General features: G+C 46.0%; 1 protein-coding gene across 1 annotated transcript in view; it reads left to right on the top strand.

Moving 5' to 3' along the window:
• Positions 1-27,735, top strand: part of LOC119374237 (arylsulfatase B) — a 38,864-nt gene that overhangs the window by 7,372 nt on the left and 3,757 nt on the right. Inside the window, exons 5-12 of the mRNA XM_049410839.1 lie at positions 3,817-3,976; positions 4,723-4,835; positions 8,369-8,479; positions 9,181-9,318; positions 17,632-17,758; positions 21,268-21,573; positions 24,024-24,162; positions 25,602-25,947. Coding sequence (XP_049266796.1) covers positions 3,817-3,976; positions 4,723-4,835; positions 8,369-8,479; positions 9,181-9,318; positions 17,632-17,758; positions 21,268-21,573; positions 24,024-24,162; positions 25,602-25,947 — 1,440 coding nt within the window. The remainder of the gene's footprint in view (positions 1-3,816; positions 3,977-4,722; positions 4,836-8,368; positions 8,480-9,180; positions 9,319-17,631; positions 17,759-21,267; positions 21,574-24,023; positions 24,163-25,601; positions 25,948-27,735) is intronic.

Genomic DNA, 27,735 nt, shown 5'->3' with positions numbered 1-27,735 from the left:
TGTGTGTATGTGTGCGCGTGCGTGCGTTTGTTTGTACTCGAGTGTGTGTAGATATGTGCGTGCGTGTATATCGCGTGTGCATCTGCATGTGTATGTGTGTGGTGCGTGCCTGTATCGCGTGTGTATGCGCGTGTGTATGTTTGTGCGTGCTTATCTGTGCGCTCATAATCGTGTGTCGTGGTTTTGCGACGTTAAACACCAGATATTATTATTATCTGTATCGTGCCTGTCTGTATCACGTGTGTATACAACAGTGAGAAGCGCACGCTACGTGCGTGACGTAAGCGCAGCGGAACGGGCGCACGCAGCTGCAGCCGGCGTAGGCGTGTGTGCGCGCGCGCGCGAAAAGAGCGCCGTAGCGTGAGCGGAAGGAGCGGCGCGCACTACGCGCAGGCGCAGCTCGCGGTGCTGCGCCCTTATCAGGGTCCTTACACTTGTGATTACACAACTGTGATGAAGGGCACAAAACACTGCTGTCGTCTACTGCATGTATCCACACCACAAAGCACCTCTCCCTAGCTCTATTCGCTGCGAAGATATACACATGTGCGGTCTCATAAAACCATTGTTAATCCTAATAAGGTATTGCACCTGGTAAGCACATTTCTTCTGAGCCCAATTGTTGCGCACTACGGGCTCACTAAACGCCACTTTACTGACTTTACTATATAGGCTTACGGTGGACTTGTAGGCCCCTATCTGTGCATTTCAGGATGGAGGCTGGCCCTTTTAATCAGGTTTTAGTTAGCTATCCACGTGACTAACTAAACTCTTTTACCACTGAAGTCATTTTCATTCGCCCTGAACATATCTACGATATGTAATTATTAACTAGAACCATACGTATCTTTTTGCAAGGTTTGTTTTTTCTTATGTTGCGGCTTTCGGTTTGCCTTTTTGGGAGTCACGAGAGGCGAATCTCTCCGCTACAGCCTTGAGTAGCTAACCGCTAGCACCATATTACATGTCTCTTATTCCGTAAGTGGTGTCGCATTTGAAGCTTTCCTGGTACATGATGTTTCATTTATAATATTGTATAAATGGTCGGCGTATAATATGGGCAAAGCAGAAATACATAAAGAATTTCCGGCCTAATAATAAGTAGTCGGGCACGTTCTTACCCAAATCACTGCAGTTTCCTGGCACGGCGGCCATCTTTACTAGAAAGACATCTCACATGTGATTTTCCTTGTGCTTAGGTATGACATCGCTGATTTTACGAGAGATTTCAATGCTGGAGCTATTTGCGGTGTTTTATAGGTGCTCCCCCTCTAGTTTAGCACAACCACTGCTTGAAACGCGATCCACTGTTGCGCCACGTGATGTGGCAAAGCTATCGCACAAAACAAGTTTAGGCTCACCGTTGTGAACCTCTTGAAAGCTCCCACAGTATCCCTGCTGCATTCTATGACCTCCATGAAATGTTTTAATGCCTCGAAGAGCCCGCAGACCCGTTGGTCTGCAGTTCGAGTATTATGCTCGGCTTCTAAAAACGTAGTGCCGTTCAACCAGTGAATGGCTGTGTACCTCCCAGAACAAGACTTGCGGCAAGTAACATGTCGCAATAGTTGGGCGTAATCTTGCAGATACCAGTACGGGTTCTCTTCACCACGGCCATTTTTACTAGAGAAGATCGTTGTGAGAAGAAGGTCACGTGTGAGACCCGAACGTCGTTCTTTGGCTCCTACACTGGACATGATTTATACCCTCAACCATCGCCTCCATGAGCACTCCACTAACTTGAGCCTAAGACGGCAGCAATGGGAGCCATTTTCGCATGGCCGTTCCTCGCACCATTCACACCTGCATTGTGTGGGTGCTCGGGTGCTGTGTGCACGCGACTAAATATCGATACGCATGTGCACAAGATACTTGCGAATCTTATTTTTTTATCACGTACTTCCACGTACCTCCATGAAGTATCACGCACTTCCATGCACGTACTTTCACGCGTCAGCGCATCAATCGACGCCTGTGAATGGCAAGGAGTGTATTGTACAGTATACATCCTGCAATGCGTTTTTGTCCCCAGAGTTAGGAATCTGGATCGCTCCGCCGTGTGATAGCCAGTGTTCGTTGTCGATGACTTAGAGTTGTCTACATTTGCCAACGGGCGTGTGGCTTTATGCTCATTGTTTGATTATTACGCAAGTTATTACTGGAGATACAGAGCTGGTAATGACTCGTCCTTTGTAAAAGTGATTCGCCTTGCTGGTGAATGAGATGCAATTCTTCGTCTTTGTACCCTGCTAAACTTGTCTGATACGGGAGAGTGATTGTTCCCTCTGTAAATGCTTCCTCAATACAGGTACACGCAGATTCCTTTAGCTCAAGCTTTCTATCTAGCCGAAGTAATTGGACTGGCGCCATTTTTCCTTATTTTCGCCTGCATATCTGTGCGCTGGTCGCTTGTCTCCACATTTATTAACATTGCGAATTATTCTACGTACTGCACTAGCACTGGAAACGTGATCGTTATCATATGTTGTTTAAGCGACCGAACATCAGTATAGACGTACAGATGGGTTTATATTGTGCTACAATTCAGGCGTTGTTGTTCGGTATTGGCTGTCACATAGCCCGCTCTTACACATAAATATTCTCCTAGACGCCGAATCACCTCCCTAATTTTCATGAATAGCTGCAGGATGTATTCGTCTATTTTAACACGAAAGTGTTTTATGCAGGGGTCCACCAAAATTTCAGTGGCGTATTTCCGTCACGGAAATGACGTAGAAAAATTTTCACGATCAGATGTCGAAGAAAAAAGTTCCATCAACGGGCATCGAACCCACGACCGCTCGGCCCACAACAACAGATGCCGGGACGCTAACCACTGCGGTAGTACACTCTAACTGCGCCACGGCCACAGACTCTGGAGGCTTTACAAAAGCGCCTTCTTCATCTACCACTCTCCCGGTCGTCGGGGTGGCGTTGCCCTCTGGGAGCGGTAAAGTAAAGTAATTCGTGCTGTGGCCTCCGCGATTAGCACCTGCAACGCGTTATCCGTCCGTCCCATTCGGCACGTTTTCAATAAAGTTCAATTTTGTCAGTGCCTTAACACACCGCGAGGTGGCGATCTTAGACCAAGCGTCGTAAAAGCGTCGGCCTCGCTCATAGCATCACGCTAATCCAAACCAAAAATAGCCCTGCGACGCGCGCCTGCCTCGCCTGGCTGTAACACCGCGTTCACGCTGACGCGCTCGCCGCGAGAAAAATCGCGGCTGGGCTACCGGGGCGGCACGACGCGCTTTGCGTTTCCCTCTAGTCCGGCCGTGGTCTTCAATCACATTTTAACATGCCGCGGGATGGCGACCAAGTTCAGCGTCCAATATGCGACGCTCTTCTGGCTATCACACCTCGTTCTCTGATTACGCTTTCACCGTTAACTAGTACAGGTACCACAAGGGTTTGTTTAATCATTTAACATGGACGTTAGTCGTCCGGATGGAGATGTACCACCAATCATCAAAGTTGGTGCATCCACGATAAACGGTGCAATAATGATAGTAATATCTGGGGTTTAACGTCCCAAATCCACGACGTGATTATGAGGGACGCCGTAGTGGAGGGCTCCGGAAATTTCGACCACCTGGGGTTCATTAACGTGCACCTCAAGCTAAGTACACGGTAAACGGTGCTATAGCTGCCAGACATCAATATACATTGTGCAAACTCTCTTATATCAATTTAGTTACTTCTGTAAACGTTCAGTTACTTCTGTAAGGGCACGCTTTACTTTCGTGTTATTCCGATTCCTATGAAGGAGGGATCAACCATCTTTTTTTAAATATATCTAACGCATCTAACTTGCAGGGATGGAACGACGTCAGTTTCCATGGGTCGCGGCAGATACCGACTCCGAATATAGACGCCCTGGCTGCGAATGGTGTCATTCTGCAGCGTCACTACGCGACTCCTGTGTGCTCGCCTTCACGTGCAGCCTTCATGACATCACGCTACCCGCCAGGAATCGGTGAGAAAAGAGTGTCTAATGCCACTGAAAAAAATATCATTTTCGGCTTGGTATTCTGGAGGCACTTTCACTATTAAGAATCATTCCACCGACATTTTTACTGTCGGCCTCTGTTTCGCAGTTACCATTCCAGTCGTCTAAACTTGAACCTGATGACTTGGAGTCCTCATGAACCTAGTATGTTAGAAAAATAAAACGAAAATACATGTGCACGTTTCGGCATTATTATTTCACTAAACTATTCCAGTCAGAATCGCTGGGACCCAGTGGGTCTGTAAAAAATTGAAGCAGCTACGCACAAGTGGTGCGAAGGCTCTAGAAACAGCGGAGTTGGCAGCCTTGCCCTTCTCCTTTTCCTCATCCTCACCCTCACCTCGATTTACCACCCTCTTGGTATAGTGTAGTACACATGGCTCGTCAGGTATTGCTAAGTTTTGCTAGGTATTAGCAATTATTGCCAAGTTCTTGCTAAGTTTGGCTACGTATTGCTAAGATTTTGCTGCGTTTATGCCAAGTATATGCTTCTACTTCCGGGGTTACGTACTTCATTGGCCGACCCACGTTTTCCGGCAATGCGAATGATCTTTCGAGCAGCGAAGCTGTCTGGGCCGAGCATTACTTCATGACGGGTCAGCAGAAATGACCGTCATCATTAACAGGCACGCGTTCTCTTCGTCCTCTTCTTCGTCTTCTGCTGCGCTCCCAGAACACGTGCGTGATCACCTCGTTTGTCATCTTCACCCCAGGCATGGACTACGTGCCGTTGGATTTTGCCTCGAAAGCAGCCCTCCCACTCCACATCGAGGTGCTACCTCAGTGGCTCAAGAGACTGGGATACAGTACGCACATGGTAGGAAAGGTAAGGTATATGAGTATGCACAGCCTGTAACGGGAGCAGAAACATGCGGCAGCTCATGTCTTCTCGTGTATGCGAACCACCCTCGAAAATATTCCTCAGTTTTCCTCTGTAACTCCATCTTTCAAACACTACAGCACTTCAAGGTATTGTTCAGAGTCGTGCTTTCTTTTCATAAGGCGCAACTTTGTTACGCCGGTGTTTCGCGTTCTATCAAACACTATACTAAACACGCCAGTTTTCCTCTCTGAATAGAAAAGCATGCTGTGCATAAAGGTGACTTCTGAATTTGCGAGGGGTTTCTTCCAGCTAACACAACGTACAAAAATACGTTTATATTACCACAGATAATGACAGGTGGGGGGGGGGGGGGTCTAAAATAACAATACTCTTACAGGCTACAAGCAACTTCGTTTCGGAAAATATGTATTTTGAACGCTCTCTTTGGTAGTTAACGCCTGTCATTTATAGTTCCATGTATATTAACCAGGGGTGTACCATGCTGCCGGACGGCCTCTAAAACTAGGGGAGATGTAAGCTCTTGGTAGTTGCGTGGTAAATTGTAGGTGAATGCCCGTCTCCAGTAAGCTGTCTAGACCAGGGGTCAGCAACCTGCGGCCCGCGAGGCGATATTATGCGGCCCCCGGCGCGACGCCAGAACCCCCCTCCCCCTCCTGAGTAACCGATGAACACCTCCACGACTTTCTGCGTTTTTCGGTGAACCACCTTGATGTAGGTATTTGCAAGATGGCTGAGAAAGTTCAGGACCAAAAGTGTGCGGAACTTTCTTTTTTTTAACACGAAGGTGTATTATGCCCGGGTCCACCACGGCTCCACTGACGCATTTCCGTCACGAATATGACGTTGTAAAATATAAAACTAACATAGGGCAAATAAAAAACCAGAAGAAAAAGTTCCGTCACCGGGAGTCGAACTTACGACCCCTTGATCCCCAGCGCGAAACGACTCCGCCATGGACGGCACGTTCTTCGTTGTACTAAGGGCGTGCTATTTATATACACCATTTGGCAGTGGCGGTACTAAGAGATCGGGGTACATCAGCGTGTTTTTGTTATCACTAGCGATATGGCGCGAAGGGCTCGAAGAGAGCGTTTTAAAGGTCGTCGCCCCACGCATTGAGATGAGCGTGTGCCTCTACAGGGCGTGGTCGCTCCTGCGCGGCGCGCTTATCTTGTACGTCTTGCGCTTTCACCACAAGTTTTCATTCAAGTTGCAGAGAGCACGAAGATCATTTCGCTCACTGCAGCGGCCGCCTTTGCGAAAGGAGCGCGCTGCTCACAAACAAATAATTTACAACTGTGACAGTTCGCACTCATCCTGTGTTTACTTGTGCGTTCGTTTCGTGCGCCCTCCTTTGTATATGACCAGCGCGCTTTAACTGTCGAGCGGTGGCAGTTGTTAGTTCGCGCTCATGCTGTGTATGTTCTTCCGTGCGCGCTTTCTGCTTGAGCAGCGCGTCGCAAGTTTCGAGCTGCTTGCCGTTCTTCGCGTGACATTACAACTTGTTCCTATAGCATTCATTCATTCGCCCTCGGGGCGAAACAATGCGCAACAAGCGCTCAACTACGTCTGTGAAGACACGTTTTACTTTCGTGTTATACCGATTCCTATGACATAGGGATCAGCCATGTCTTGTTTTTTTCTTTTTGCCCGAGACCAATGGTTATAGGTTGCAACATTGTGACATGTGCGCTCAAAATAAACCTTATCTGTATTCCAGTTTTTCGCATCACTATTGTCAAATCGTCAATTCACTGTACGTGTGATGTGACATGTGTCTATCCTTCTCTCTCTCTCTTTTACTCCTCTTTTCCTCCTCCCACTGTGTAGGGTAGCAAACTGGACGCATTGTCTAGTTAACATCCCTGCCTTTCCTACATTCCTTCTCTCTCTCTCTCTTTTTGCCTGCTAAGCCCCCCTCCCCTTACCCCGATTTGGCGCGCGGCCCCCACTGTGTCCGCTTCATGCTACCCGGCCCTCCGCCTCAAAAGGTTGCCAACCCCTGGTCTAGACCACCCATGCCTGCTGCGGGAGCTCTCGCGTGGAGGAGTGCCGTACGTGGACCGCGCACTCTTAATTGCAGGTAATCTGCGGCGTGTCCAAAGGCTCGGCGTGCCCGTATGCCTGACAGAATCATGTGTCCTCAGCTTCCATTATCCTACTATTAACGGGAGAATAATAGGGAACATGTACAAGTACATAATTAAAATACACTGGGAAGAAACTGGCAGTGCTGGTTACGTAACATAAAAAGTTCGGATGCATCTTACCCTCTATAACGCTTGCAGGCGAGAGCCTGCCACGCACTACATGAAGTATTCAGTTATACAGTCGAGGACCAGACTTCTTACAGTGCGTAACGAGCATTCAGTTGCCTCGAGGTTCTAAGTTCATTGTAGTGTTAGTACCCTACTGAAGCTCTCTGCACTTCATATGGCGTTGCACGACCTCCGAATTCGGCGCACCTTTGACCAAGCGACGATGCCATGAAATAATATCAACACTTCATGTCATGTGATTACTTCACAAATTCATGCGATCTGGGACGTCATTATGACGAGACAAGGTTACGTCATTGGCGACGGGACTCACGTGCGTTCTTGTACCAATTCATTCACTCGCCGCATTTTGCTCATGGGGCCGATGAACAAGACACTGCTTTCTTCTTAACGTGCTTGATCTGAGGACAAATCGGCATTTGACGGCTCGGCATTGCCCTGGCCCATTGCGAATCGCCCACCAGTGAGCGGGGAGGATAATGTCGCACGCCATCACAGCCCTATCCTCCGCGTCGGCTGGTGCAACGATTTCTTGCCTAAAACGCACACTCTCGGCTAAAATAGGCATCATTGGGTAGACACCACATTTTCTCTTACGTTCATTTAGAGAAACTGTCAAGATCGAAGAAACATCAGATCGAGGATCGAGAAACGACGAAATAAACGTTAACGTTTACTTTTCCAAATCGTTGTTATCGCTATCACGGACGTTTTAGACGTTCTCAAGAATTAGTCTGTCCTTATTTCCCAAATTGTTACTTGTCCTTACTGCCCCTATAAAGGCTGCGCTATGTGAAAATTTCGGAAGTGCGCAGACTGACTGGCAACGCTAGAAAATTGGTGACTTTTCCTTATGCTCATAATTACATCACGTCAATGACTGTACACGCTAGCTTTCTGAAGCGGGTATTCGCGGTGGTTGAGTCAGGTGGCTTTATGTTTCTTCAGCGTGCGTGACACCGTGTTTGCTAATTTGGTTAATTTGCTAATTTGGTTAAACATACGAGCGATAAAACTACGAAGCGTACCAGGTGTAGTTCTGTAATATATTGCCATTATTTCAATTTTTGGGTGAACCAGCGCCTCATTTGTGGCAGCTGTTACGGCCCGTCATTACCCAGCTAAGGCACCAGCTCTTCACTGACGGCACCAGTATGGGGTACCACCTGCGTATTCTTTGGATAACGTATCAAGAGTTTAGCGTTCCGAAACGAAAACTTGCCATTTGTTGTGCAGTGGCACCTTGGATACAACAGTTTCGAGCACACACCAACTGGACGCGGCTTTGACACCTTTTTCGGCTACTACAACGGCTTACAATACTATTACAATCATACCGGGAAACAGGTGAGTACTTGTCACCTTGACAGTGTACAGACGCCTAATCGGGATGATTGCCTGTCTTCTGTGCCATACTCTCACGCGCTCTGGTGTTTGTGTCGTTTCAGCATGTGTAACACCCGATCGTACAGATGGCGTAGATAAGCTGCCTTGCGCCATTTATAAATATAAAGGGTGCCCCAGCCAGAGTTTAAATATATGACGATGCTCTTTATGACAGCGCGGCCAAATGCACGTTGCTGACTATTGCATGCAGACAACAGCTGCAGAAAGGCAACGAAGCGTGGAAGGCCCATGGATTGATGGCCCAAGATGTCATTATCTCGTCGATTTACCTACAGCACAATAATTTGTATACGTATAGGCATCTTCTTTAGAGAGATAGTTTCTCGCGTTCATCTAGCCTTTTTATTGTGTTCATGGTATTGTTTAGATAACTTCGTAGCTGGCAAGAATGGTATTGTGCGCATAATGCGTAACGTCGTGCATATGGCTGCCCAATTGCATCTGTTTACCATTCCTATTACAATACTTAATATAAAACAAAAAAACAAATAAAACTCATTATAACTTGCTCTGTCCTAAATCAACGTGATTTTCCGAAGAAAATTTTCAAATATACATAGAGTTTTCAGAGAGCGCTGTGCATTTTTCCACACATCTGCCTCAAATGTTAGTTCACAAGTGCGCTGCCGCACAATGTGCAGAACGGGCACTGTGGCCTGGATTTCTGGCGCAACGTCGGCAACACAACGGAAATTGTCACCGACCTCAACGGCACATACTCAACGCACGCGTACACGGACGAGGCAAAGCGTATCATCGCCGACCACGACGCCGAAAAGGTACGCGCCAGCTGCGCATGACGGTTCAAATAAACGGTGTTTTACAACATAATAATTCCCCGCGGAAATCAAGACTACTACGGTGATACACAAATGCGTCATATAAAAAATTCGCGGCTGATTTTTTCCGGAACTGCACGAAATTCTTTCCCCGTCCATTACTTGTCCTTGCGCCATCTCTAGCGCCACAAAGTCACCGCCACTACCAGTTGCCTTAAAGGGACAATGAACTGTAACAATAAATCGCTTGAGGTCGGTAAATTTTGCTCAGAAAACGCTGATGTCCTTAATTTCACTATCATAGCGTTAATAACACAGAAGAAAACCAAGGTAAAAGTCTCATTTTCGAATTTCGCTCCGAAACTTCCGCGCGTGGCGTCATGAATTCCAAAGCGCATTTTTCGTATATTGGTGACATTCGCCCAACGAAATTTCCAGAAACATGGTATGTTAAGTCTCTGCCCTCCTCATAGCCCAGTGTGCTTCGTTTTTTCACCGGTTGAGAACGACGTAGGTCCTAGCACAAGCCATCAAAATCTGTAACGTTTTCTCGCGGTAAGCGGGGTTATTTTGGTGATGTTAAAGGGGCCCTGCAACACTTTTCGAGCATGCTCAAAAAGCGCTGCCGATCGGTAGTCGAGGCTCCCGAGAACACGCGAGCCAAATATTATAGCGATGCGCACGGCCTGGAATTTACAATAAATTCTCAAAGTCAGCTGAAAATCGCTCCCTCTTCTCTCGACAAATGATGTATTAGTCCGCAAAATATGACGCGATTGTCGGCAGTTCCACCATTGGCTGATGTTATAATCACGATAACACCCTCATTATTACTTTCGTTGTTAGTTTTGCGTTCAATAAGTAGATAATATGTATGTTTATATTATGTTATCGCGTTAAAAACACCGAACAAACATTAATATTAGCACTTCCGGTCTCACCGACAGCTCGTCTGCTCGTCGTTGTGTGGTTCCGTTTTCTTCGCCATGCGCAGTGCCGAAAACGTGAATATTTCTGTGCTTTTGACCATCGCCGGTTGCCGTTGAGAGTGGCAGCCATTCGAGTGTTGCCTCGTCAGCTGAGAACTGCATCGTCGGCACGTTCTCACGACCGACCGAGGCACGGGCGCAGCGTGTCTCCGATAACAATGCTGGCGTCCGGTAATGGCGGTGCTTCGGGGTCGTCTGCCAGTGCCGTCTTACGAGGCGGTGTATCGGAGTATGGGTCGAAACCGATCTCAGCTGTCATTCATTCCAAACGAGCGCGCACGTTTGCTTCCATGGTTGGCAGAGCGATGAAAACACTACGGCGTTCGAGGTGCACACCCAACATTACCAAACCGACGCGCAGTTTTCAAGCACGCGCGATACACAGCGCGATCGACTCCGCTCGACGAGAACGACGCAAGCCGACCGGAAGTGGCGGCACAGACCACGTGGTTGCGCCGAGACGCCAGAGAGAAAAAAATGAAAAAAATGCCGCTGGCGCTGACGTCGCCTCCTCGCATCTCCGCCCTCCTTCCCTCCCCTCACGCCGCGCGCAGCTTTCCGCGCGCTCGCTGCGTTGAGTTGAGAGAGAAAGCTGCGGAACGTGATCTCTATAATTTGGTAACACCACTTAGACTTGACGGATTCGAAAAATTTTTGCGGCATATGGCTCGTGAAGAGTCATACGTCAATAATGGGACTATTCCAATATAACTAACAGAGGTGTTGCAGGGCCCCTTTAAAGAGTAATTTACTCGTGATAGAAAGGTCGATGTCCTCTTTAGTGTTCCTTTTAAGTTTCTACGTTTTGCTACTTTATTTATTTATTTATTTATTTATTTATTTATTTATTTATTTATTTATTTATTTATTTATTTTAAAAGTGCCTCTCTCGGCTGACAGCGCAGCAGGTACATGGGCAAAACGAAGTAATACAACGTGTTTGTGCTTTCAGACACAGTATCAAATACCTTCAACGTAAACATTATTACAGGAAGATGACACGGGGAAAACAAGAATATGACGACATTTTAAATGCATTCTCATAAGATAGCGAGACTGTCAACCATATGGAACAATGTACAATAGGTAGAAGAGTACTGTGATATTTAATAATAACATTAATAATAATAATACTAATAATAATAATAATAATAATAATAATAATAATAATAATAATAATAGTAATAATAATAATAATAATAATAATAATAATAAGGAATGATTGTGACCAACAAAAGGGAATGCTCAGTTCGTCCTGGCGCCTTACCTCCCTCTTAAAATCAAATACTGCTCTCTGCGCACAAAGTTAAATGAAGGACATTGAAAGAAGCAGCTTATCCCGGGAATGATATCCACACACAAAAAGAAATGCAATAGGATTGGACGCAGAATTGTGGTCGGTTGCAAGCATGAAATAACAAAAAGAACAGATGTTAGAAACGATGGTTAAAGGACGAGGTGATCTTACGTTCCATGAGCCACCACTGGCACCTACTATACTGGTAAACACTAGACACTGAAGGTCAGTAGGTATTTTAATAAAGAAATAAAATTGGATGTGTGGAACAAATTGATAGAACAGGAATATGGTTTAAATATGATTACGCGCCACAATGACGTACTGGAGATTATGCCTAGTTTCTAGCATTACGGTGACTTTTGGTAATGTGCCGGCATGAGTAACACTTGGGTATAATTGGTCCTATTGCTTTTTGTTAGCAAAAAAAGTCGACTTCCCAAAAAACCTCACTGCTCGAGGAGCATTCTTTCAGAGTGCACTTGTGCTTGTGACGAGTAGGACGCGACTGTGAAAGTGCGACATACTCAGACACATCTACCTTATTGTAGCCATGCAGTAACTGGTACAGGAACTTTTTGCGCGCCTGTTTTACCGTACTAGTTAGTATATTAATGCCAGAAAAAGCGAGAAGGTTAGCGAGAGTCTGTGCGTCATAAAAAAGGAAGAAGTTAACACTCGGCGTGTAAAGCGTAAGACACAGCGAAACTTTTCAGTGTTAGGGGCTTAAGGTGGCCTTCTAGGCTGATGCTAGGTCTTGCCTTAACGTAGACAGGATAGAGTCGAACCACAGCCTGTCACAGACCATTAAAGAATGTCCAAACTCCAGCGCCAGAAACTAACGAGCAAACCTGGCTGCGGCACCCCCGGTAGATGTTGGTGCCGCTGCCAGGATGCCACAGCCAGGTGCAAACCTAGCTGTGCCCGCCCCGTAATACCCGGCGTGGCACCCCCGGCGCCACGCCGGGCAAACTCGGCGCGGCCGCTGCGCCGACTGTCTCCGTCTGTGAGCCGGGCTTGGCGGCGGCTGCTCCTCGGTGCCTGCGCGGCTAGGTGAGTTTAAACCCAAGCGATGTGCAGCTGTGCCTTGAGTATTGATAACAATGATAAGCGATGGTGCGCAGGGTTTTTTGCGGACTCCTGACGTCTTACCTCCAGCTTTAAAGAGCTTCACTCTTAAAGAATAACGAAGAGACACGAAGTTTGATCATCTTTCTCCTTCACTTTATCACTGCAAATACCTTCGCCTACAATGATATCCTGGCTCTCATTCTCCAGCTGCTGCCGAGCAGATGACGATGGTGGCAGCCGCACAGGAAGCGCAGCGAAAAGTATTAGTAACCTCAGGATCGGGACAGGGTTGTCAATGAAATCTAAACCTGGCGACATTCTAGGCATGGACCCCGTCAATGAAACTCGATTAGCCGAGCTACTCAAGAAGTCAGCAAGTGTTAAGTGGAGCATGTTTGGCCCTATTGAGTTCAGCATAATTGGGTAGCGTAGGCTGTTCCGAGAAATAAGCATCTCGTCTGTTACAGAGAGCTCCCTGATAACATAGAATGTTGGCTGGAGTTCGTAATTCACAAGGATATTGCGGGTAACATTGTACAACTTGAAGTGTTAATCAGTACTAGCAAGCTTTGTGATACAACTGAAATATCTAGCCTAACAAAAGGATTCACGCTGACGAAGCAGCACAGTTCTATATTTATGATTGAGGAGCAATGCAAAAGGTGCGAACAAATTACACCAGAGTCATTCCAGTCATTAATACGAAAGTACAAAAGAAAAAGTAAAAATAACATGCAATCAGTAACTATGTTTTTTTTATTGAAATAGAAAATAAATGAGAGTTGTCACCAGTGCTTGGTGACGACTACCCCTTTCCACATTGTTCCTAGGATATAATTAAGAAAAGAAAATTTTATATATATATATATATATATATATATATATATATATATATATATATATATATATATATATATATATATATATATATATATATATATATACAGTCCTATAACTTCACGAACTCAGTAGTCATCGCAAATATTACTCTCTTCAAAAAAACGCTGGAGCACTTTCACTGCTTTGCGGTATATCCTAGTCGGCCATGGGCCTAGTATTTTCGCTAACGAAAACGTTCGCTCCGGGTCCAGCGTGTCAAGTTCCTGTTCGAGTCGTTGTCTATGTGTGTCATGCTTGGGACAGTCGAGCAACCGTTGATGATGATGCACATCCTCGTCGTCGGGGCCGCACGAACATGTTGATGATGATGCACGATGAATCGAAAATAAGTGCTTGGTGTAAGCGGTTCCGAGTCTTAGGCGATGAATGAGTGTGCCGATACGTCTTGGGAGCTGGGGGTCTAATTGGCACTCAAGGGTAGGGTCAACAGCGTACAAGACTGATTCCTTTGTGCTGTCTGGGAACCAGGTGGATAAACACATTTCACGTTTTGTGCTTCGTAAAATTTGGTTTATGTCGCATTGGGGATACAGGAATGAGGCGGGTTTGTGTGTAATGGTGAGCGGCTTTCGCCAACTCATCTGCCATTTCATTTCCCTTGATTCCGCAGTGACCTGGAACCCACTGTAATGCCACGTGATGACCTGACTTCGTAGCTTCTGAAAGCTCTTTTGAGATCGCGTATACTATACGTATATCTATTTTTCCTGAAGTGGCACTTTCCACACACGCAAGAGCAGCCAAGGAATCCGTGATTACGACCCACCTTCTGGGCGTCGTTGACAGTTTAATAAAGCCGATGGCTAGCAAAATAGCTACAAGCTCCGATGTTGTTGAAGAGGAAAGATGACCCAGCCGACATGCATATTCTTCACGTAACTCCGGAATGGCGAATGCTGATGTCGCACTCTCTTTGTTGACGGAACCATCAGTGTACACGTGAGTATAGCCTTGGTACCTGTCAAACAGGTTATGTGAGACCGACTGCAGAGTGGCAACGTCTGGTACGTCATGTTAACTACGAAGTCCTTCTATTGACGATTCAATAGTTGGTAGCTCTAGCAACCAGGGCGGATAGTTTAAGTCCGGTGGCCATTGTGTTGACGCAGGAAGCCATGAAATGTACTGTTGAATACACACGGCGTATTTGCGTTCCGGAACGGTTCTCAATTTGTGATATGAGAGGATGTGAAGGGTGTTGCGTGACTAGGCGAAAGAGGTGCCGACAGGTCTCCACATTTCGAATCACATTAAAGTTGGGTTCTCGTGCCTCTGCTAATGTCAGCGAACTTGATGTTGCCTGTGGATCCCCCAGACATACGCGCAGGCTTCGTGCTTGTAGCAGTTGAAGTCGCTGTAGAGACGTCTGAGATATGTTATGGAGAACTGGCGCGGAGTAGGCAAACTTCTGTCGGATAAGATTGCAATGGACGTGGAGTAGTGACGCGGATGTTCCGCCCTATTTTGTCCCCGCAATGCGACGAAGAACATTTATGGTGCTTTTCACTTGGTTTTCGAGATCGGCTATATGTTGACTCCATCTGAGTTGGCTGTCTAAATAATACCAAGGAATCGATGCTTTCGTGCGATTTCGATTCTTTGGCCGTCCAGAAAATGTTTCAAGTTTTTTACTTTCTTTCTCGTGAACGGTAGAACCACAGATTTGGCGTGAGAAATCTGCATGCCTCGCTCCTTGAGGTAATCGCTTATTACATTTAGTGCTTGTTGAACCCGATGCTTGATGATTTCGAGAGATTTGTGAGACGTCCATATGCATATGTCGTCTGTGTACATGGATATTTTCAAAGCTTCTGGCAGCACATTTGGAAGACCTGCCATTGCAGCGTTGAAAAGAAGCGGACTGAGACGCTTCCTTGGGGTACACCTTTGTTCACGTTGAACACATCGCTTTCGCCATCATTGGTAGAAATGTATATCTGCCTGTCATGCAGGAAGTTGGCGATCCATTTAAGAATACGGCCATGTACCCCAAGTGAGGTAAGCCGCTACAGCACAGATAGGTGGCTGACAGAGTCGAATGCTTTTCTTATATCTATGAACACCGCAACAGCGATGTTCCCACAGTTCATTTCGTGTTGCACAAATGTGACTAGGTCAAAGACGCAGTCCATAGTGCATCGTCGTCGTCTGAAGCCAGCCATCTGTTCTGGAAGAGTGTTGTTAGCTTCAATCCACCACTGCAACCTTATGTCAATTATTTTTTCCATGACTTTAGATACGCAGGTTATGAGGCTGACTGGGCGAAATGAGTCGACGGATAGCGGTGATTCACCGGGCTTTAGCAGTGGCACAATTTTCGCGATCTTCCAACACGACGGAACGTGCGCCTCTGTCCACATATCGTTATATATCCCTAGAAGAACTGTCGTGCCTTTGGGGCCAAGATTTTTCAGAACGCTGTACGACACGTTATCTGGACCAGCTGCTGTCCTTACACGGGTTAGTGATAAAGCAGTTCGTAGTTCTAGCAGAGAATGCGGGTTATCCAGTTGGGCATGTGGTAATGCACAAGCATCTTGGATTTGCTTGTCTACAGAATTAGGCAGTGCAGTAATGCTCTGAGCAAGTATGGTATTGACTCGACGAAACTAAAGAACTGCTAGTAAATTTCAGAGAAGGAAATCAACTCCTTGTAATGAACACCTACCTATGAAAGCCTAAGCACTCCTCTATTGATTACCACATCTTAGTATTTCACAATTCGAGGAGCTTGTACTTGATCATCAGATTCCTACAAGACAAAAAAAGGTCAAATGTCATTCATATGACTACTGGGCGCGCGCGAAAAAAAATGTACACAGATATTTTTGTAAAAGAATACCTCCTTTTCTTCGATAACGTCATGTATGTACGTAGTGTTTGCTGGCACGACAAGCATCTTATCTCACTGCGCTCGTCATTCATATACGCATTCGATATCTCTAGCCTTGAAACCAAAGTTTCGCTTTGATTTTTGACATCAGCAGTAAAGCCCTTTGTGCACCACTCGCACAATCACGCAGAATTGAATAAGGCAGGTGGAGAAATTTATGCAGTGCTATTTGTACCAACGTTTTGTAAGCAACAAATACGAAGCACAATTTAATAGGCGCTGCAGCGTACAAGTAATATAGGCCGCCACAAGCTTACACGATTTTGTAGAGCTCGCAGTGCCTTTCCATGTTTGTACAAAGCCGTGGACAAAGGCATTAGGCGGCTATTTTACGCCGGAGCATGCGAGTCTGCGGCCCCGCTTGCACGAGATACACAATGTTTCGAGTGAAAGTATTTTTAGCTGCAGTTTGTGATAGAAGCCTTATGAATTATTTTTGGTTATTGCTGTTTAGACTGAAAGCTTTATCGATGTACCGCACACAAGCGCGCGCTCATTATTTATCTAACAATTAAAAATTGGCCGAGTATCTGCGTGCTTCGCTGCAAATGTCGTCGAAAGACGATAGTCTTCTGCCGGCCGTACTACGTGAGTCCTCCTCTATGTTGAATCGTCGCATCTGGCTCTAGCGTCGCATTTTCAGCGCAGCCTAGGAAACACTAGGGTCTTTAGAATTACGTATCTGTGTATTTTCTAGTAAAGGAATACACACCTAATACCTGCGTATTGATGTTGCGCCTCAGATATGAGTGATATTTGCTTTTTGATGGACAATAATCACCAGTATGAAAGCAGCTACCAGTTCAACGTGGCTGGGCGTTCAGCAAGTGCTTCAACTTTGACCGGGGGGCTGAATCTTGTGACAGACAGACAGACAGACAGAAATTTCTGCGTTGAAGTATCCTAAGAAAGACTATCGTCTTTAAAATCAAATGGGTCTTTACGTCCCAAAACCACGTTATGATTATGAGAGACGGCGTATTCGAGGGCGCCGAAAATTTCGACCACTTAGGGTACTTTAACGTGCACCTAAATCTAAGCGCACGACCTTCAAGCATTTTACCTGCATCGAAATTGCTTGCATCGTTCGGGTCAACAGTTGTGCAACATAACCAACAGGTCACTGCAGCGGTTTCGTCATTTTTCTATTTTTACCATTACAGCCTCTATTTCTATACCTCAGCTATCAAGCAGTACACGCCAGCTGCAAAGATTGCAACGTAGAGGCGCCCGAAGAAATTATTGAAAGATTTTCTTACATCGAGGCCTACAACCGCACATTGTATGCAGGTAAGTTGGCTGCTGCAGGACCGTAGACTCCTCTGTCCCCTGCCGCCCTTCCACTTTTGGCGCAATGCTCATAGAAAGGTTCAGCGCTAATGAGCATTTTGCAGGCTTTCCAAAAACAAGCTATCATTCTAATCGCAATTAAAAAATAAATCCTGAACAATCTCTGATTATAAGCCTGTAAAATTGCGTCTATAGCGAGCTGGGCTGCGTCAAGCTGTCGCCGCTTTGTCGCTACACCTAATATGCTTATTAATTCGATTTCATTCATCTTTCTTCTCTGTGGTTTTCTTTAAAGAGCACCTACATCTAAGTGCACGAGTATTTCACTCACATTCAAATGCGGTAACGGCGGCTACAAATGAGCCCACAACCTCAAGCGCACCTAGCATTGGACAATCGGGATGAGTTGAAAGCCCGACTTACCACGTTTACGCTCGAATTAGAACTAAGTCGAAACTCGATCTAAAGAAACCCCATTTCCCGAAGTTCGCAATAAAACGCGGATATTTCTATTCTCCGGGGCGTACACAGGCCAAAGAGTTTTCACCAAGCCGACTTAACTTCTCATAATAACAACTGCTGGAATTCAGCGTCTCAAAACCAAGATGTGATTAGACAGTTATAGTATAGCGTTAGCGTCATAGCGGGGGTTAAGGGAATAGCGTTACGATGCCGCAAACGTTCTTGGCGGACAGCGGGTTTTAGCTTAGCGGGATAGCGTTTACGTGCACAAGCCGTAAACGCTAGGTGGCGTCACCTAGCCGACGGGGAATGCGTCAAAAAAAATTGAAAAGAACAAAATAATGAGAATACTTGCCTGTATCCCCGCACGCGGCAATATTACTACTTTTTTGTGACAATAAAAGTAAATAAATATGAACCACGCACGAAAAGTGAAAATTTTTTTCGTTGCAGATTTGTTTACATCAACCTTCTAGTTAGGCCTAGGGACGTTCAAAGTGGCAAGCGATCTCGAAAGCTAAGTTATCCGTAATACACGGTCGTCGAAGGTACCTGAAGGCAAGCGAAGCCATTTCACACAGTCGTTTGCTACGAAAGAAGTGCGTCCGTGCACATCAACACTAAAATCAGTTCGAAGCGGGCGTCGAAAACCGCCCCCATGTCTAATTTTGCGGCGCCCGTCCACGTACAAAAAATTGGCGAAGCTTGCATTAAGCCGCGCGAGGCTTGAAACAGCGAAACTGGATGATTCTGAAGGCTGATTTGGTGTGTTCTAGGTTGTTTCTAGGCCTTAGCTTGGTGATGCAGATTATTTCTAGGTTGCTTCTAGGTCATTGCTAGACTTTAGCTACGTGATGCTAGGTTGCTTCTACGTTGATACTCAGCGCAGAGAGGTTCTAGTTAAACCACAGGCGGTCACACCCGTGACACGGATGTCCAAACTCTAGAGACAGGACCTTGCGCTGAAACCAAGCGTTCGTACTTCTCATAGACCTACGGACATTTCGTCGTTGGCGTAGGCTTTCCATCGCTTCGGGGTCTTCACGCTGCCGCCGTTGCATTTCACGTTCCCTAGTATTCTCTAGCCGCACCTTATCAGTGTCCTCGGTCGCCGCCGTCTCATCGCAGCCATTTCTTCGGCTAACTGTTGCCTTCGTCATTTTCAGTGGACCAGTGGTATTTACCCAATTTTCTGTGGCACGTACCCGTTTATGATGATGATAGTTTTGTGATACGAGACACAAGTAACGATTTGGTAAACAGATTCGCCGTTAAAAAATGCCCACCTTCCCCTATGGCGCAGTGTGTCTGAAGCATTTTGAAGAGAGAAAGAAAACGTTCGTTTGAGGCACTTAAGGGACCCATGGCGCCCTCGTGTGAGTGGCACAGGAAATAATTCATTATAGTAGAAAAAAATTGATCGCCACCATTTTTGTACGAGTCTCGCCACGTCATTCGTGTGTAGGTGCTGCTTTGGCACGATGCGAACGTCGGTACAGAGCCCCGAAGTCCGTAAACGAAATTATCAAGGCGAGTGATTAGAGAGGACAACGCACAAGGGAATGCTGGGAGGCTGCTACCGGTAATGGGCAGACGGGACATGGTTATCCTCTGACGACATGGGGCGGATTCTAATATGCAGCTGCTCTCAACGGGCGGCTGACAGTGAAGTAGGTAGGATGTTTGGATTAGTGTGTTCCGCGCTACCGTTACCTTAATTCATAAAATGAAGTGGTTAACAAGCTCAGCCCTTGTCAGTCATAGCTAATGTAGGCTGCTCAGGCATGGCAACTCCTCCGAAAAAACAATGATTTGCGAAGACGTACGCCGGTTGCTGGTGCGTTATTTTGAAACTGAATATATTGGGCGGTCATGCGAAAGATAAGCATTGTGGTTTTAGAACGATAATAAAAAATTTGGAGGACACCTGAGTTTCACCTTCAAGAGTAGAACGCGATATTACTAGCCTAACTTCGGTTCTCGGTGTATGCATCAGCCATGCCACAAGGAAACGAACACGTGTGAGTGTAACATTGGCGTTTCCAACTATCGTATAACGCCTACTGCTAGTACATTTCAGTGCCCTCTACGCCATAATTCTTCCTTTTGCGAATAAGCGAAGGGCCCACTACGCGTCCGTAAGGCAACACGCGAACCTACGCAGCTGCTTACTTTGTTGAGCCCCGCCACGGTGGTCTAGTGCTTATGGCGCTCGACTGCTGACACGAAGGTCGCGGGATCGAATCCCGGCCGCGGCGGCTGCATTTTCGATGGAGGCAAAAATATTTGAGGCCCGTGTACTTAGATTTAGGTGCAGGTTAAAGAACCCCAGGTGGTCGAAATTTCCGGAGCCCTTCACTACGGCGTCTGTCGTAGTCATGTCCTGGTTTTGGGACATTAAACCCGGATATTATTATTATTATCACTTTGTTGATGATTTTGCAGCTGATGATGATTGAATATGTCTGAGCGCTCTGTTATGGGTGGGCCTTTAAAACAACCACTCGCTGCGCAATTCACATGTTTTGACGCCTGGCGCGATTCTATGCTCCTGCCACGCAATGTTGGATGCGTTAAGGAAACTCCTCCACTACATGACACTCATATAGTGTTTCTTTTTTCCGAAGCAGTTTCAAGCAATAACGGGGTTCTGTGGGAGAACACCTGCTTGCCACGCAGACGGGCTGGGTTCATTTCTCACATAAACCAAAGATTTTTTACTATTCATAATATTTGCATCTTTCTCAAGTTTTCGGTCACGGACAAGATGATAATTTTTTGCTCACAACCAACGACAAAGACACTGACGCTGACACCGGAATTTCTGCGAAACGAGCTCTTTAACGTTATCGCGGTAATACTATGTGAATGTGATGTATATTTTCTCTGCCTGAACCACTCTGGCATATGGCGAGAACGATTGCGCGTTGATAGTTTTGCAACTTTTCCGAAAAAGGCCGCCACGTTTTCATTTAAGCCGTTTAAAACCGTGCCCGTGTTCGTTGACGCATCAAACGTCCCATTGCACTCAATACCACTACTTGCAGGAGCAGTGCACGTGCTCGACCGTTCCATCGGTGATGTGCTGGCCGCTCTGCAGTCTCGCGGTATGCTCGCCGACAGCATTGTTGTGTTTGCCAGTGACAACGGAGCCGCACCGGTTGAGGGAATCCCCGCCCCAAACGCCGGGTCCAACTGGCCCCTGCGGGGAGCGAAAGGAAACGTGTGGGAAGGCGGCGTGCGGACGTCTGCGGTGTTCTGGTACGGTCGCCTGAGCGGTCGTTCGCCACGGCCGCCCTCGCAACAGATTATGCACATCGTCGACTGGGCACCCACTTTCTACGCCGCCGCAGGTACGAGAACTCTGCGTGATTTCCGCTCACACCGTCTGCGATGATGATAATACGACAAGACTAGTATGCTTATTTAATTTAAAGGCTATAAAAAAAGAGAGATCTGACAGTAAAGAACCGCGAAGAACAATTACAAAGCTGTTTACTTTAGCGCTGGCACGCAACTACGTGTCTTAGTAAAAAAATATTAAACGAAATCGCATGGAAGGCACAAAGAGTCACAGGAAGTGTCCTTAGGTAGAGCAAGCGGGGCTGCCACAGTGCTGACAGTGAACTTCTATACTTGATCCCTTAGACCGTAATACAGAGCTGTATGTCTCATTTATTCATTTTTTCCTGAATATATTTAGCAGTGTGTTGACTAGCTGTCTTGTTTTCAATACCGGTCACAAAATAAAATATTTTCCGCCCCCTAGAACAACCTGCTAAATTCACGTCTTATCCCAGTCGGTGCACTGAGATTGGCACTATGCCAAAAGAATATTTCCTTTCATCTAAAGGAATACCAAATGCATTATCAAGCGCAAATGACAAACTAGAATTCTTTTTATGTTGTGGTATAAGTGTCAGTCTAATGTAACACAGCGGTCGCGCCCAGCGTGCTCAATTTCGACATCGCCTTGATCGGGGCATTCAAATTCGATTATTATTACCTGTAATGTAGTGCGTTTTTATTAGATGTCGGACAGCGGGCTATGCCATAAATCGTCATGGCCTAGAACTTTCCCATATAAACAACTACGCTCAAGTCAATAATTAAAAAGATAATTTGCGAGTTTTTGTTAACCGTTCTTTCGTATGTAACTTTAGCTGTGGTCAAGTATTTCCGGTTTGTCGTAGAGTTCGTGTGAGGACGACAGCTGCCTGACTGTCATAGCAGTTTTAAGGCGAAAGCCTTAGATGCCTCATCAAACGCCCAAATAGACCGTCGCCGTCGGCGTCCCGCGGCATCGGGCCCAGCACGAGTGATTAACAAAGTCATCATGACGTGATGACGCCACAGATCGCTAAAATTTGTGACGTCATCATGGCATCACAAATTTTGGCGTGACGTAACGTCACACGATGCCGTCATCACATGATATCGTAGCTTGGGCGAAGATGTGCAGATCACGGAGGCAGTGCAAAACCTGGTCAGGAGCCTCCAATCCTCGAGCAGTGCGAAACCTCGTGAAGTGCAGAAAGCTTCGAGAGGTGGCGATGCAGGATGAATATATCGACGGAGAAGAAAAAGAAGAAGGTTTTCGCCTTCTAGTCTGAGGTGAATACAGAAGGTTTATGAACGATCCGTATTTTCTCAAAAAAAAAAAAAAAAAACACCCAGTGCAATACTATACCTCTTTCTAGAAAAGATGAAGCTGATATAGGACCACTGGCAATTTGCACTGCAAATTGTGTCAGCGCAATACAGTAAAACCTCGGTGATACGAACGCGGCTCGTAGGAATTTCGGGGTGATACGAATTTTTCTGTGTTCCCGGCCAAGGCCCATTAGCCTGCAATGTATTGGAGTACGGTTGTTGCGAACTGATTTGCACCCCGCGGCGTTTGATATGAACGTGCGCTAGCGCACAGGTACGAGCAGGTGCTGCCTGCGCGGTCGCGGAAGACCCGGCAGTCACGCGCGGGCGCGGACGTGCGCGCTGCGCGACTATTCCCGGTGCGTCGTTGCCTCCGAGATAGTGGGCGCGAACCTTGGATGCCTTTAGGCGCCTTCGCGTTTAGATTACAGATGAAGTTGACGTCGCGCTTTCTTTTTCCGACGCGTTGACGCGTGCTCCTGTGCTCGAGGCAGCAGCGTCTGTACTGTGTTAACACGTGCCTGCCACGTCGATGCAAGCCATGTCCCCGCAAACAGACGTTCTATGAAACAAGACTGAAACTTGGGCGGCGGGTCCGTCATGAAGTCCTATTAAAGGTGGAGGAAGACCCCAAGAGACGAAGCGGACGGTCTTGGCGACGAAGCATGGCCTCTATCTATTGTGTGCAAAGCGCTTCTTAAGTTACTTTCGCCGCAGTACTTCTGTGTCATGCAAAAAAGCGTAGTAAGATTAGGAAGGGACTACTAGCGGTCACGGGGCACAACTCATCTGGTTCATTAATTACACACGCGCACGCACCGTACATTTACGAGTACAAGTATGATCGTTGACATCTAAAAACTTTTCTGGCAATAATTCAGGGCTGTTCATGACGTCGCTGGGCCCTGAGAAACACTGAATCAAATCGTATGCCAACTTTCTTTTCTCGCATATTATTTTCCATGATTTCTGGTGATAGGAATTTCGGATGATACGAATATTTTTGGTAACCCCGCCAGATTCGTATCACCGAGGTTTCACTGTATGTAGAAATTGACTTTGCCGAAATGTGCAGATGCGTGACAGCTCCATGATTCTCAAACATTCGTTGCTGAGCAATTATCCCAAGTTTATTTCTTTTCGTCTCAAGGAGGACACGTTTCTGAGCTCGGTGACGTGGACGGGCGAGACCTGTGGGAGACGCTGTCCTGCGGTGGAGACACAGAACGCGGAGATGTAATTTTGGAAATCGATGGCATGGATACGGCGTCGGCTATCATCTCTGGCAGGCGAGCACTGTAACTTTGGAAGAACAACCTTTGTATTTGTAACCTTGAAGCAGAAGAGCATACGGGAATAGGACCTTTTATTTTACCACTTAAAGAAGCACCCAATGGTATGGACGCTGGTATATTTCTGAATTTCTGATATCCTTTCCCTGGATATGTTGCTGCAGCTCTTATTGCAGCTGCAACAAAGCACTACAAGATTCTCATACATACATTCATTATATCGCTCAGTTATGGCAGTCTAAGTCTGAATCACTGTAAAAAGGAATATGACAATGTGAGCGCCTCGTGCCTCACAGCCTTGATGCCTTAACGCCGCACACCGGGGCTTAAAGGGTGAGCTTGCTAGCACATTGAAGTATAACATTGCCGGCGTATGCAAGAGACCAAGTAATTCTGGGTAGCCATGAATGCACCATAACTGAAATTTGCGCACCTATATATATATATATATATATATATATATATATATATATATATATATATATATATATATATAAAGAGAGAGAGAGCGAGAGGGCGTTGTGTTCGCTTAGACACAATCCCTAGCACTCTTGCTGGAGCCGGTGTACAGTCACTTCTAGGACATGTTTATTCATTCCACAAACCCAACACATCTTTTTAAATAAAGGGATGTGTTAAGTCTGAACATTCCTACATTCATAAGCGCTGCCATTATAAGTCTGATATTAGAAACTAGTGAAAACATGTCGCCTGTCTTCTACGTTTATGAAAGCAATGAAAACTGGGCAAGTTGGTAGGAATTCATTACGGGGCGTTTTCAGCCCGCACAGAACAAAGACAAAACGCAGTGAACAAAAAGCGCTGTTTACGTTTTCTCGTTTTTGTGTGTTCTGTGCGCGCTGACATCATCCATTAATGAATCTATGCGATACGTACCCTTTTTGTAATAACGCTGTAACAGCTATGAAGGTCGTTAAAGCCATATTGCAAATTTATTCGTCACCGAATACCTTCAATCACAACGGTGGACAGGGTGAGGCATGGTGGGCGATGTCTTCCCCTCAGCGCAACTGAAAAACCTTTACCTGTGCGTTAGACTTACTACCCTTAACAGGGATTTGAGAGAACACTTAATCACACCAGCAGATGCACACAATAGGCGTCTTCTCCAGCCCATAGAAAACGCTTACCGTGAGAAGCTGCTGCTGTAAGCTGTTGTTCTTTCCAACCCCGTTCAGTGTAGTCAACTGCAACCAAGCACATAGGTCTTCCGTCTGGTGAGAGGGGCGGAGGGACGGCATAAGCCTGAATAATTCTGCATTCAATCAGGCACGGAAGAACTACCTTGGGTCCACCCTGTCCACTACAACATTGTAAATTATGATGGAATGCATTCAATCGTACTAGTGGATTCTAGTAATTGATGATCAATAAATTTATCAGTAGGCACTGTTTCAATACTTCGCCACTCACAGGTACAAGCTCGTTAACCGTTCGCAATCGGGGAGTGGCCTACTTCTCGACAGTCGAGTGGCCCCACCGGAAGGCAGTCCTCCTGAAGAACTCGACCTGGACGCCCTCATGGAGTCTTCCAATGCTTGGCGAGCACTGCAGCAAGCCCATTTTGACGCCGGCGATAACAATCACTCTGCTCCCAGAAAAACCTGGCGCCAAGAGTTGATCGTTAAATGCAGCCGCAACGCTATATCGGAAGGCCACCAGCGAGTCGCGGACAACTTTGAGCCTCGCGACACCGTCTTCCTGTTCGACGTATTCAACGACCCATGCGAGCTGAACAACCTCGCCTCGACCGAGCCTGTGGTATGAAAGTGAAAGTATGCTTAGCGAATGAGTGCAATTTATTTCCGTTGTGATACACATTATGGACGTTCAGCTTTGTACGTATAATGCAAGCAAGGACACGAGATGAAAGATATCTTTCATGCGATTTGTACCTGAAAAAGGCGCCCCGCCATCACTGGCATGAGGATCGAAGCGTATTTCAGTACTTTCACATGTCAACCATTTGAACCGTACTTTAGGAAACAAAGAAAAACAAAACTAAAGATAGAAGCACAGGAAGTTTGAATCTATCTATCTATCTATCTATCTATCTATCTATCTATCTATCTATCTATCTATCTATCTATCTATCTATCTATCTATCTATCTATCTATCTATCTATCTATCTATCTATCTATCTATCTATCTATCTATCTATCTATCTATCTATCTATCTATCTATCTATCTATCTATCTATCTATCTATCTATCTATCTATCTGCTCTCCTACTTGTTAGCGCTTTAGTGGCTATGGTGTGTCCTTACTACATATCAGAATTTGCACTTCATAGAATGACTGTATGACTAATGCATGACAGCTTATGACATGTATTGCGCAATGTATATGTCGTGTATTTATTGACAAAATGAGAAGATGTCGTCGTGATTCCATAGTGCTCATTTTGTTAACTTGTTACACAGGGTGTTCTTTTGTAGACAATACAGATTTTTCATAAAATTTCTATGACAGTGAGGCTCCTGTCGTTTTAGCGCATAAACTCTATGTCAAAAAATGGTCACCAGCGATCAGACCATAGCTTTTCTTATGACCCGGCTAGCACGGGCGTTTTGGTCGCGTGGACAGCAGTGAACAGACTATCACGACCCTTGTCGCGGTCTTATTTTGGCTTTGTTTTTATGAACAACAAGGTATCAAACAACATATTCTTCATGACAAGGTGTAGGAATCAGATGTTCTTTAAAGCTTTAGTTTCGTTAGGCTGTTGAGAGTTCCGGTTCTGCTTCGGAACAAAACGACAATGATCCTTAGCAGTGCGTAACCGTTTTTATTGCGTTAGCAATAATATGGACACTGTGGGCGGGTTTTCGCCGTCGCCATCAGTTTCCATGTGAAGCACGACTTGATGGCATCGCCCCGCGCATAGTATGTTCTAGGCTAGAGTAGAAGCATGCAAGCACAGGGGATGAACGCAGCTGAAGCAGAGATCAAACGAGCCGGCCATCTTCGTCGCACGAAGGGTGCACGCGATAACATCTCCCCGTGTGCGAGGAACGCAGTCATTGGCTCCTCAAGCAGGGATAAATCACCTCAGCCGTCGTTCGATCAAAAGCTGAGGGGGGAGGGGGCTGCGTCGCTCGATCAGCGGCTGCAAACTTTGCTTATCCCCTTCAGTCACGAATTATGATGCATTGTCTGCAAATGCCTCAAGTTGGCATAAAATAATTCGAAGGCACTCAGTATTACATTCCAAGAAAGAAAATGAAGGAATGTGTTGTTTTGTGTGAGTTTCAGTAAATAATGTTAATTGGTGTGTAACTAATTATCTAATTATTCTTTCATCAGTCAGCATCAATACTAGCATAAGAAGACTCAACTGTTAGGCCGAAAATGCATGCACAGTTAGTCTTTTGGTGGTATTCGTTTCGAGCGTAGAAAAAAAAATCACGCCATATTCACGGAATGAATGATGATGAGGTAGGGGAAGCTCGAGAGGGGAGATCATCGGTAAAACCGTAACTCTCCCGTGAAAGTTCGCCCATTACATCATTAAGAAAGACGTAAGACTCGCAACTCGCAAGACTCG

This window comes from Rhipicephalus sanguineus, chromosome 11 (assembly GCF_013339695.2).
Source record: "Rhipicephalus sanguineus isolate Rsan-2018 chromosome 11, BIME_Rsan_1.4, whole genome shotgun sequence".
Lineage (NCBI taxonomy): Eukaryota > Metazoa > Arthropoda > Arachnida > Ixodida > Ixodidae > Rhipicephalus > Rhipicephalus sanguineus.
The sequence above is the reverse complement of the archived record's forward strand: the minus strand, read 5'-3'. Positions and strand labels throughout refer to the sequence as shown.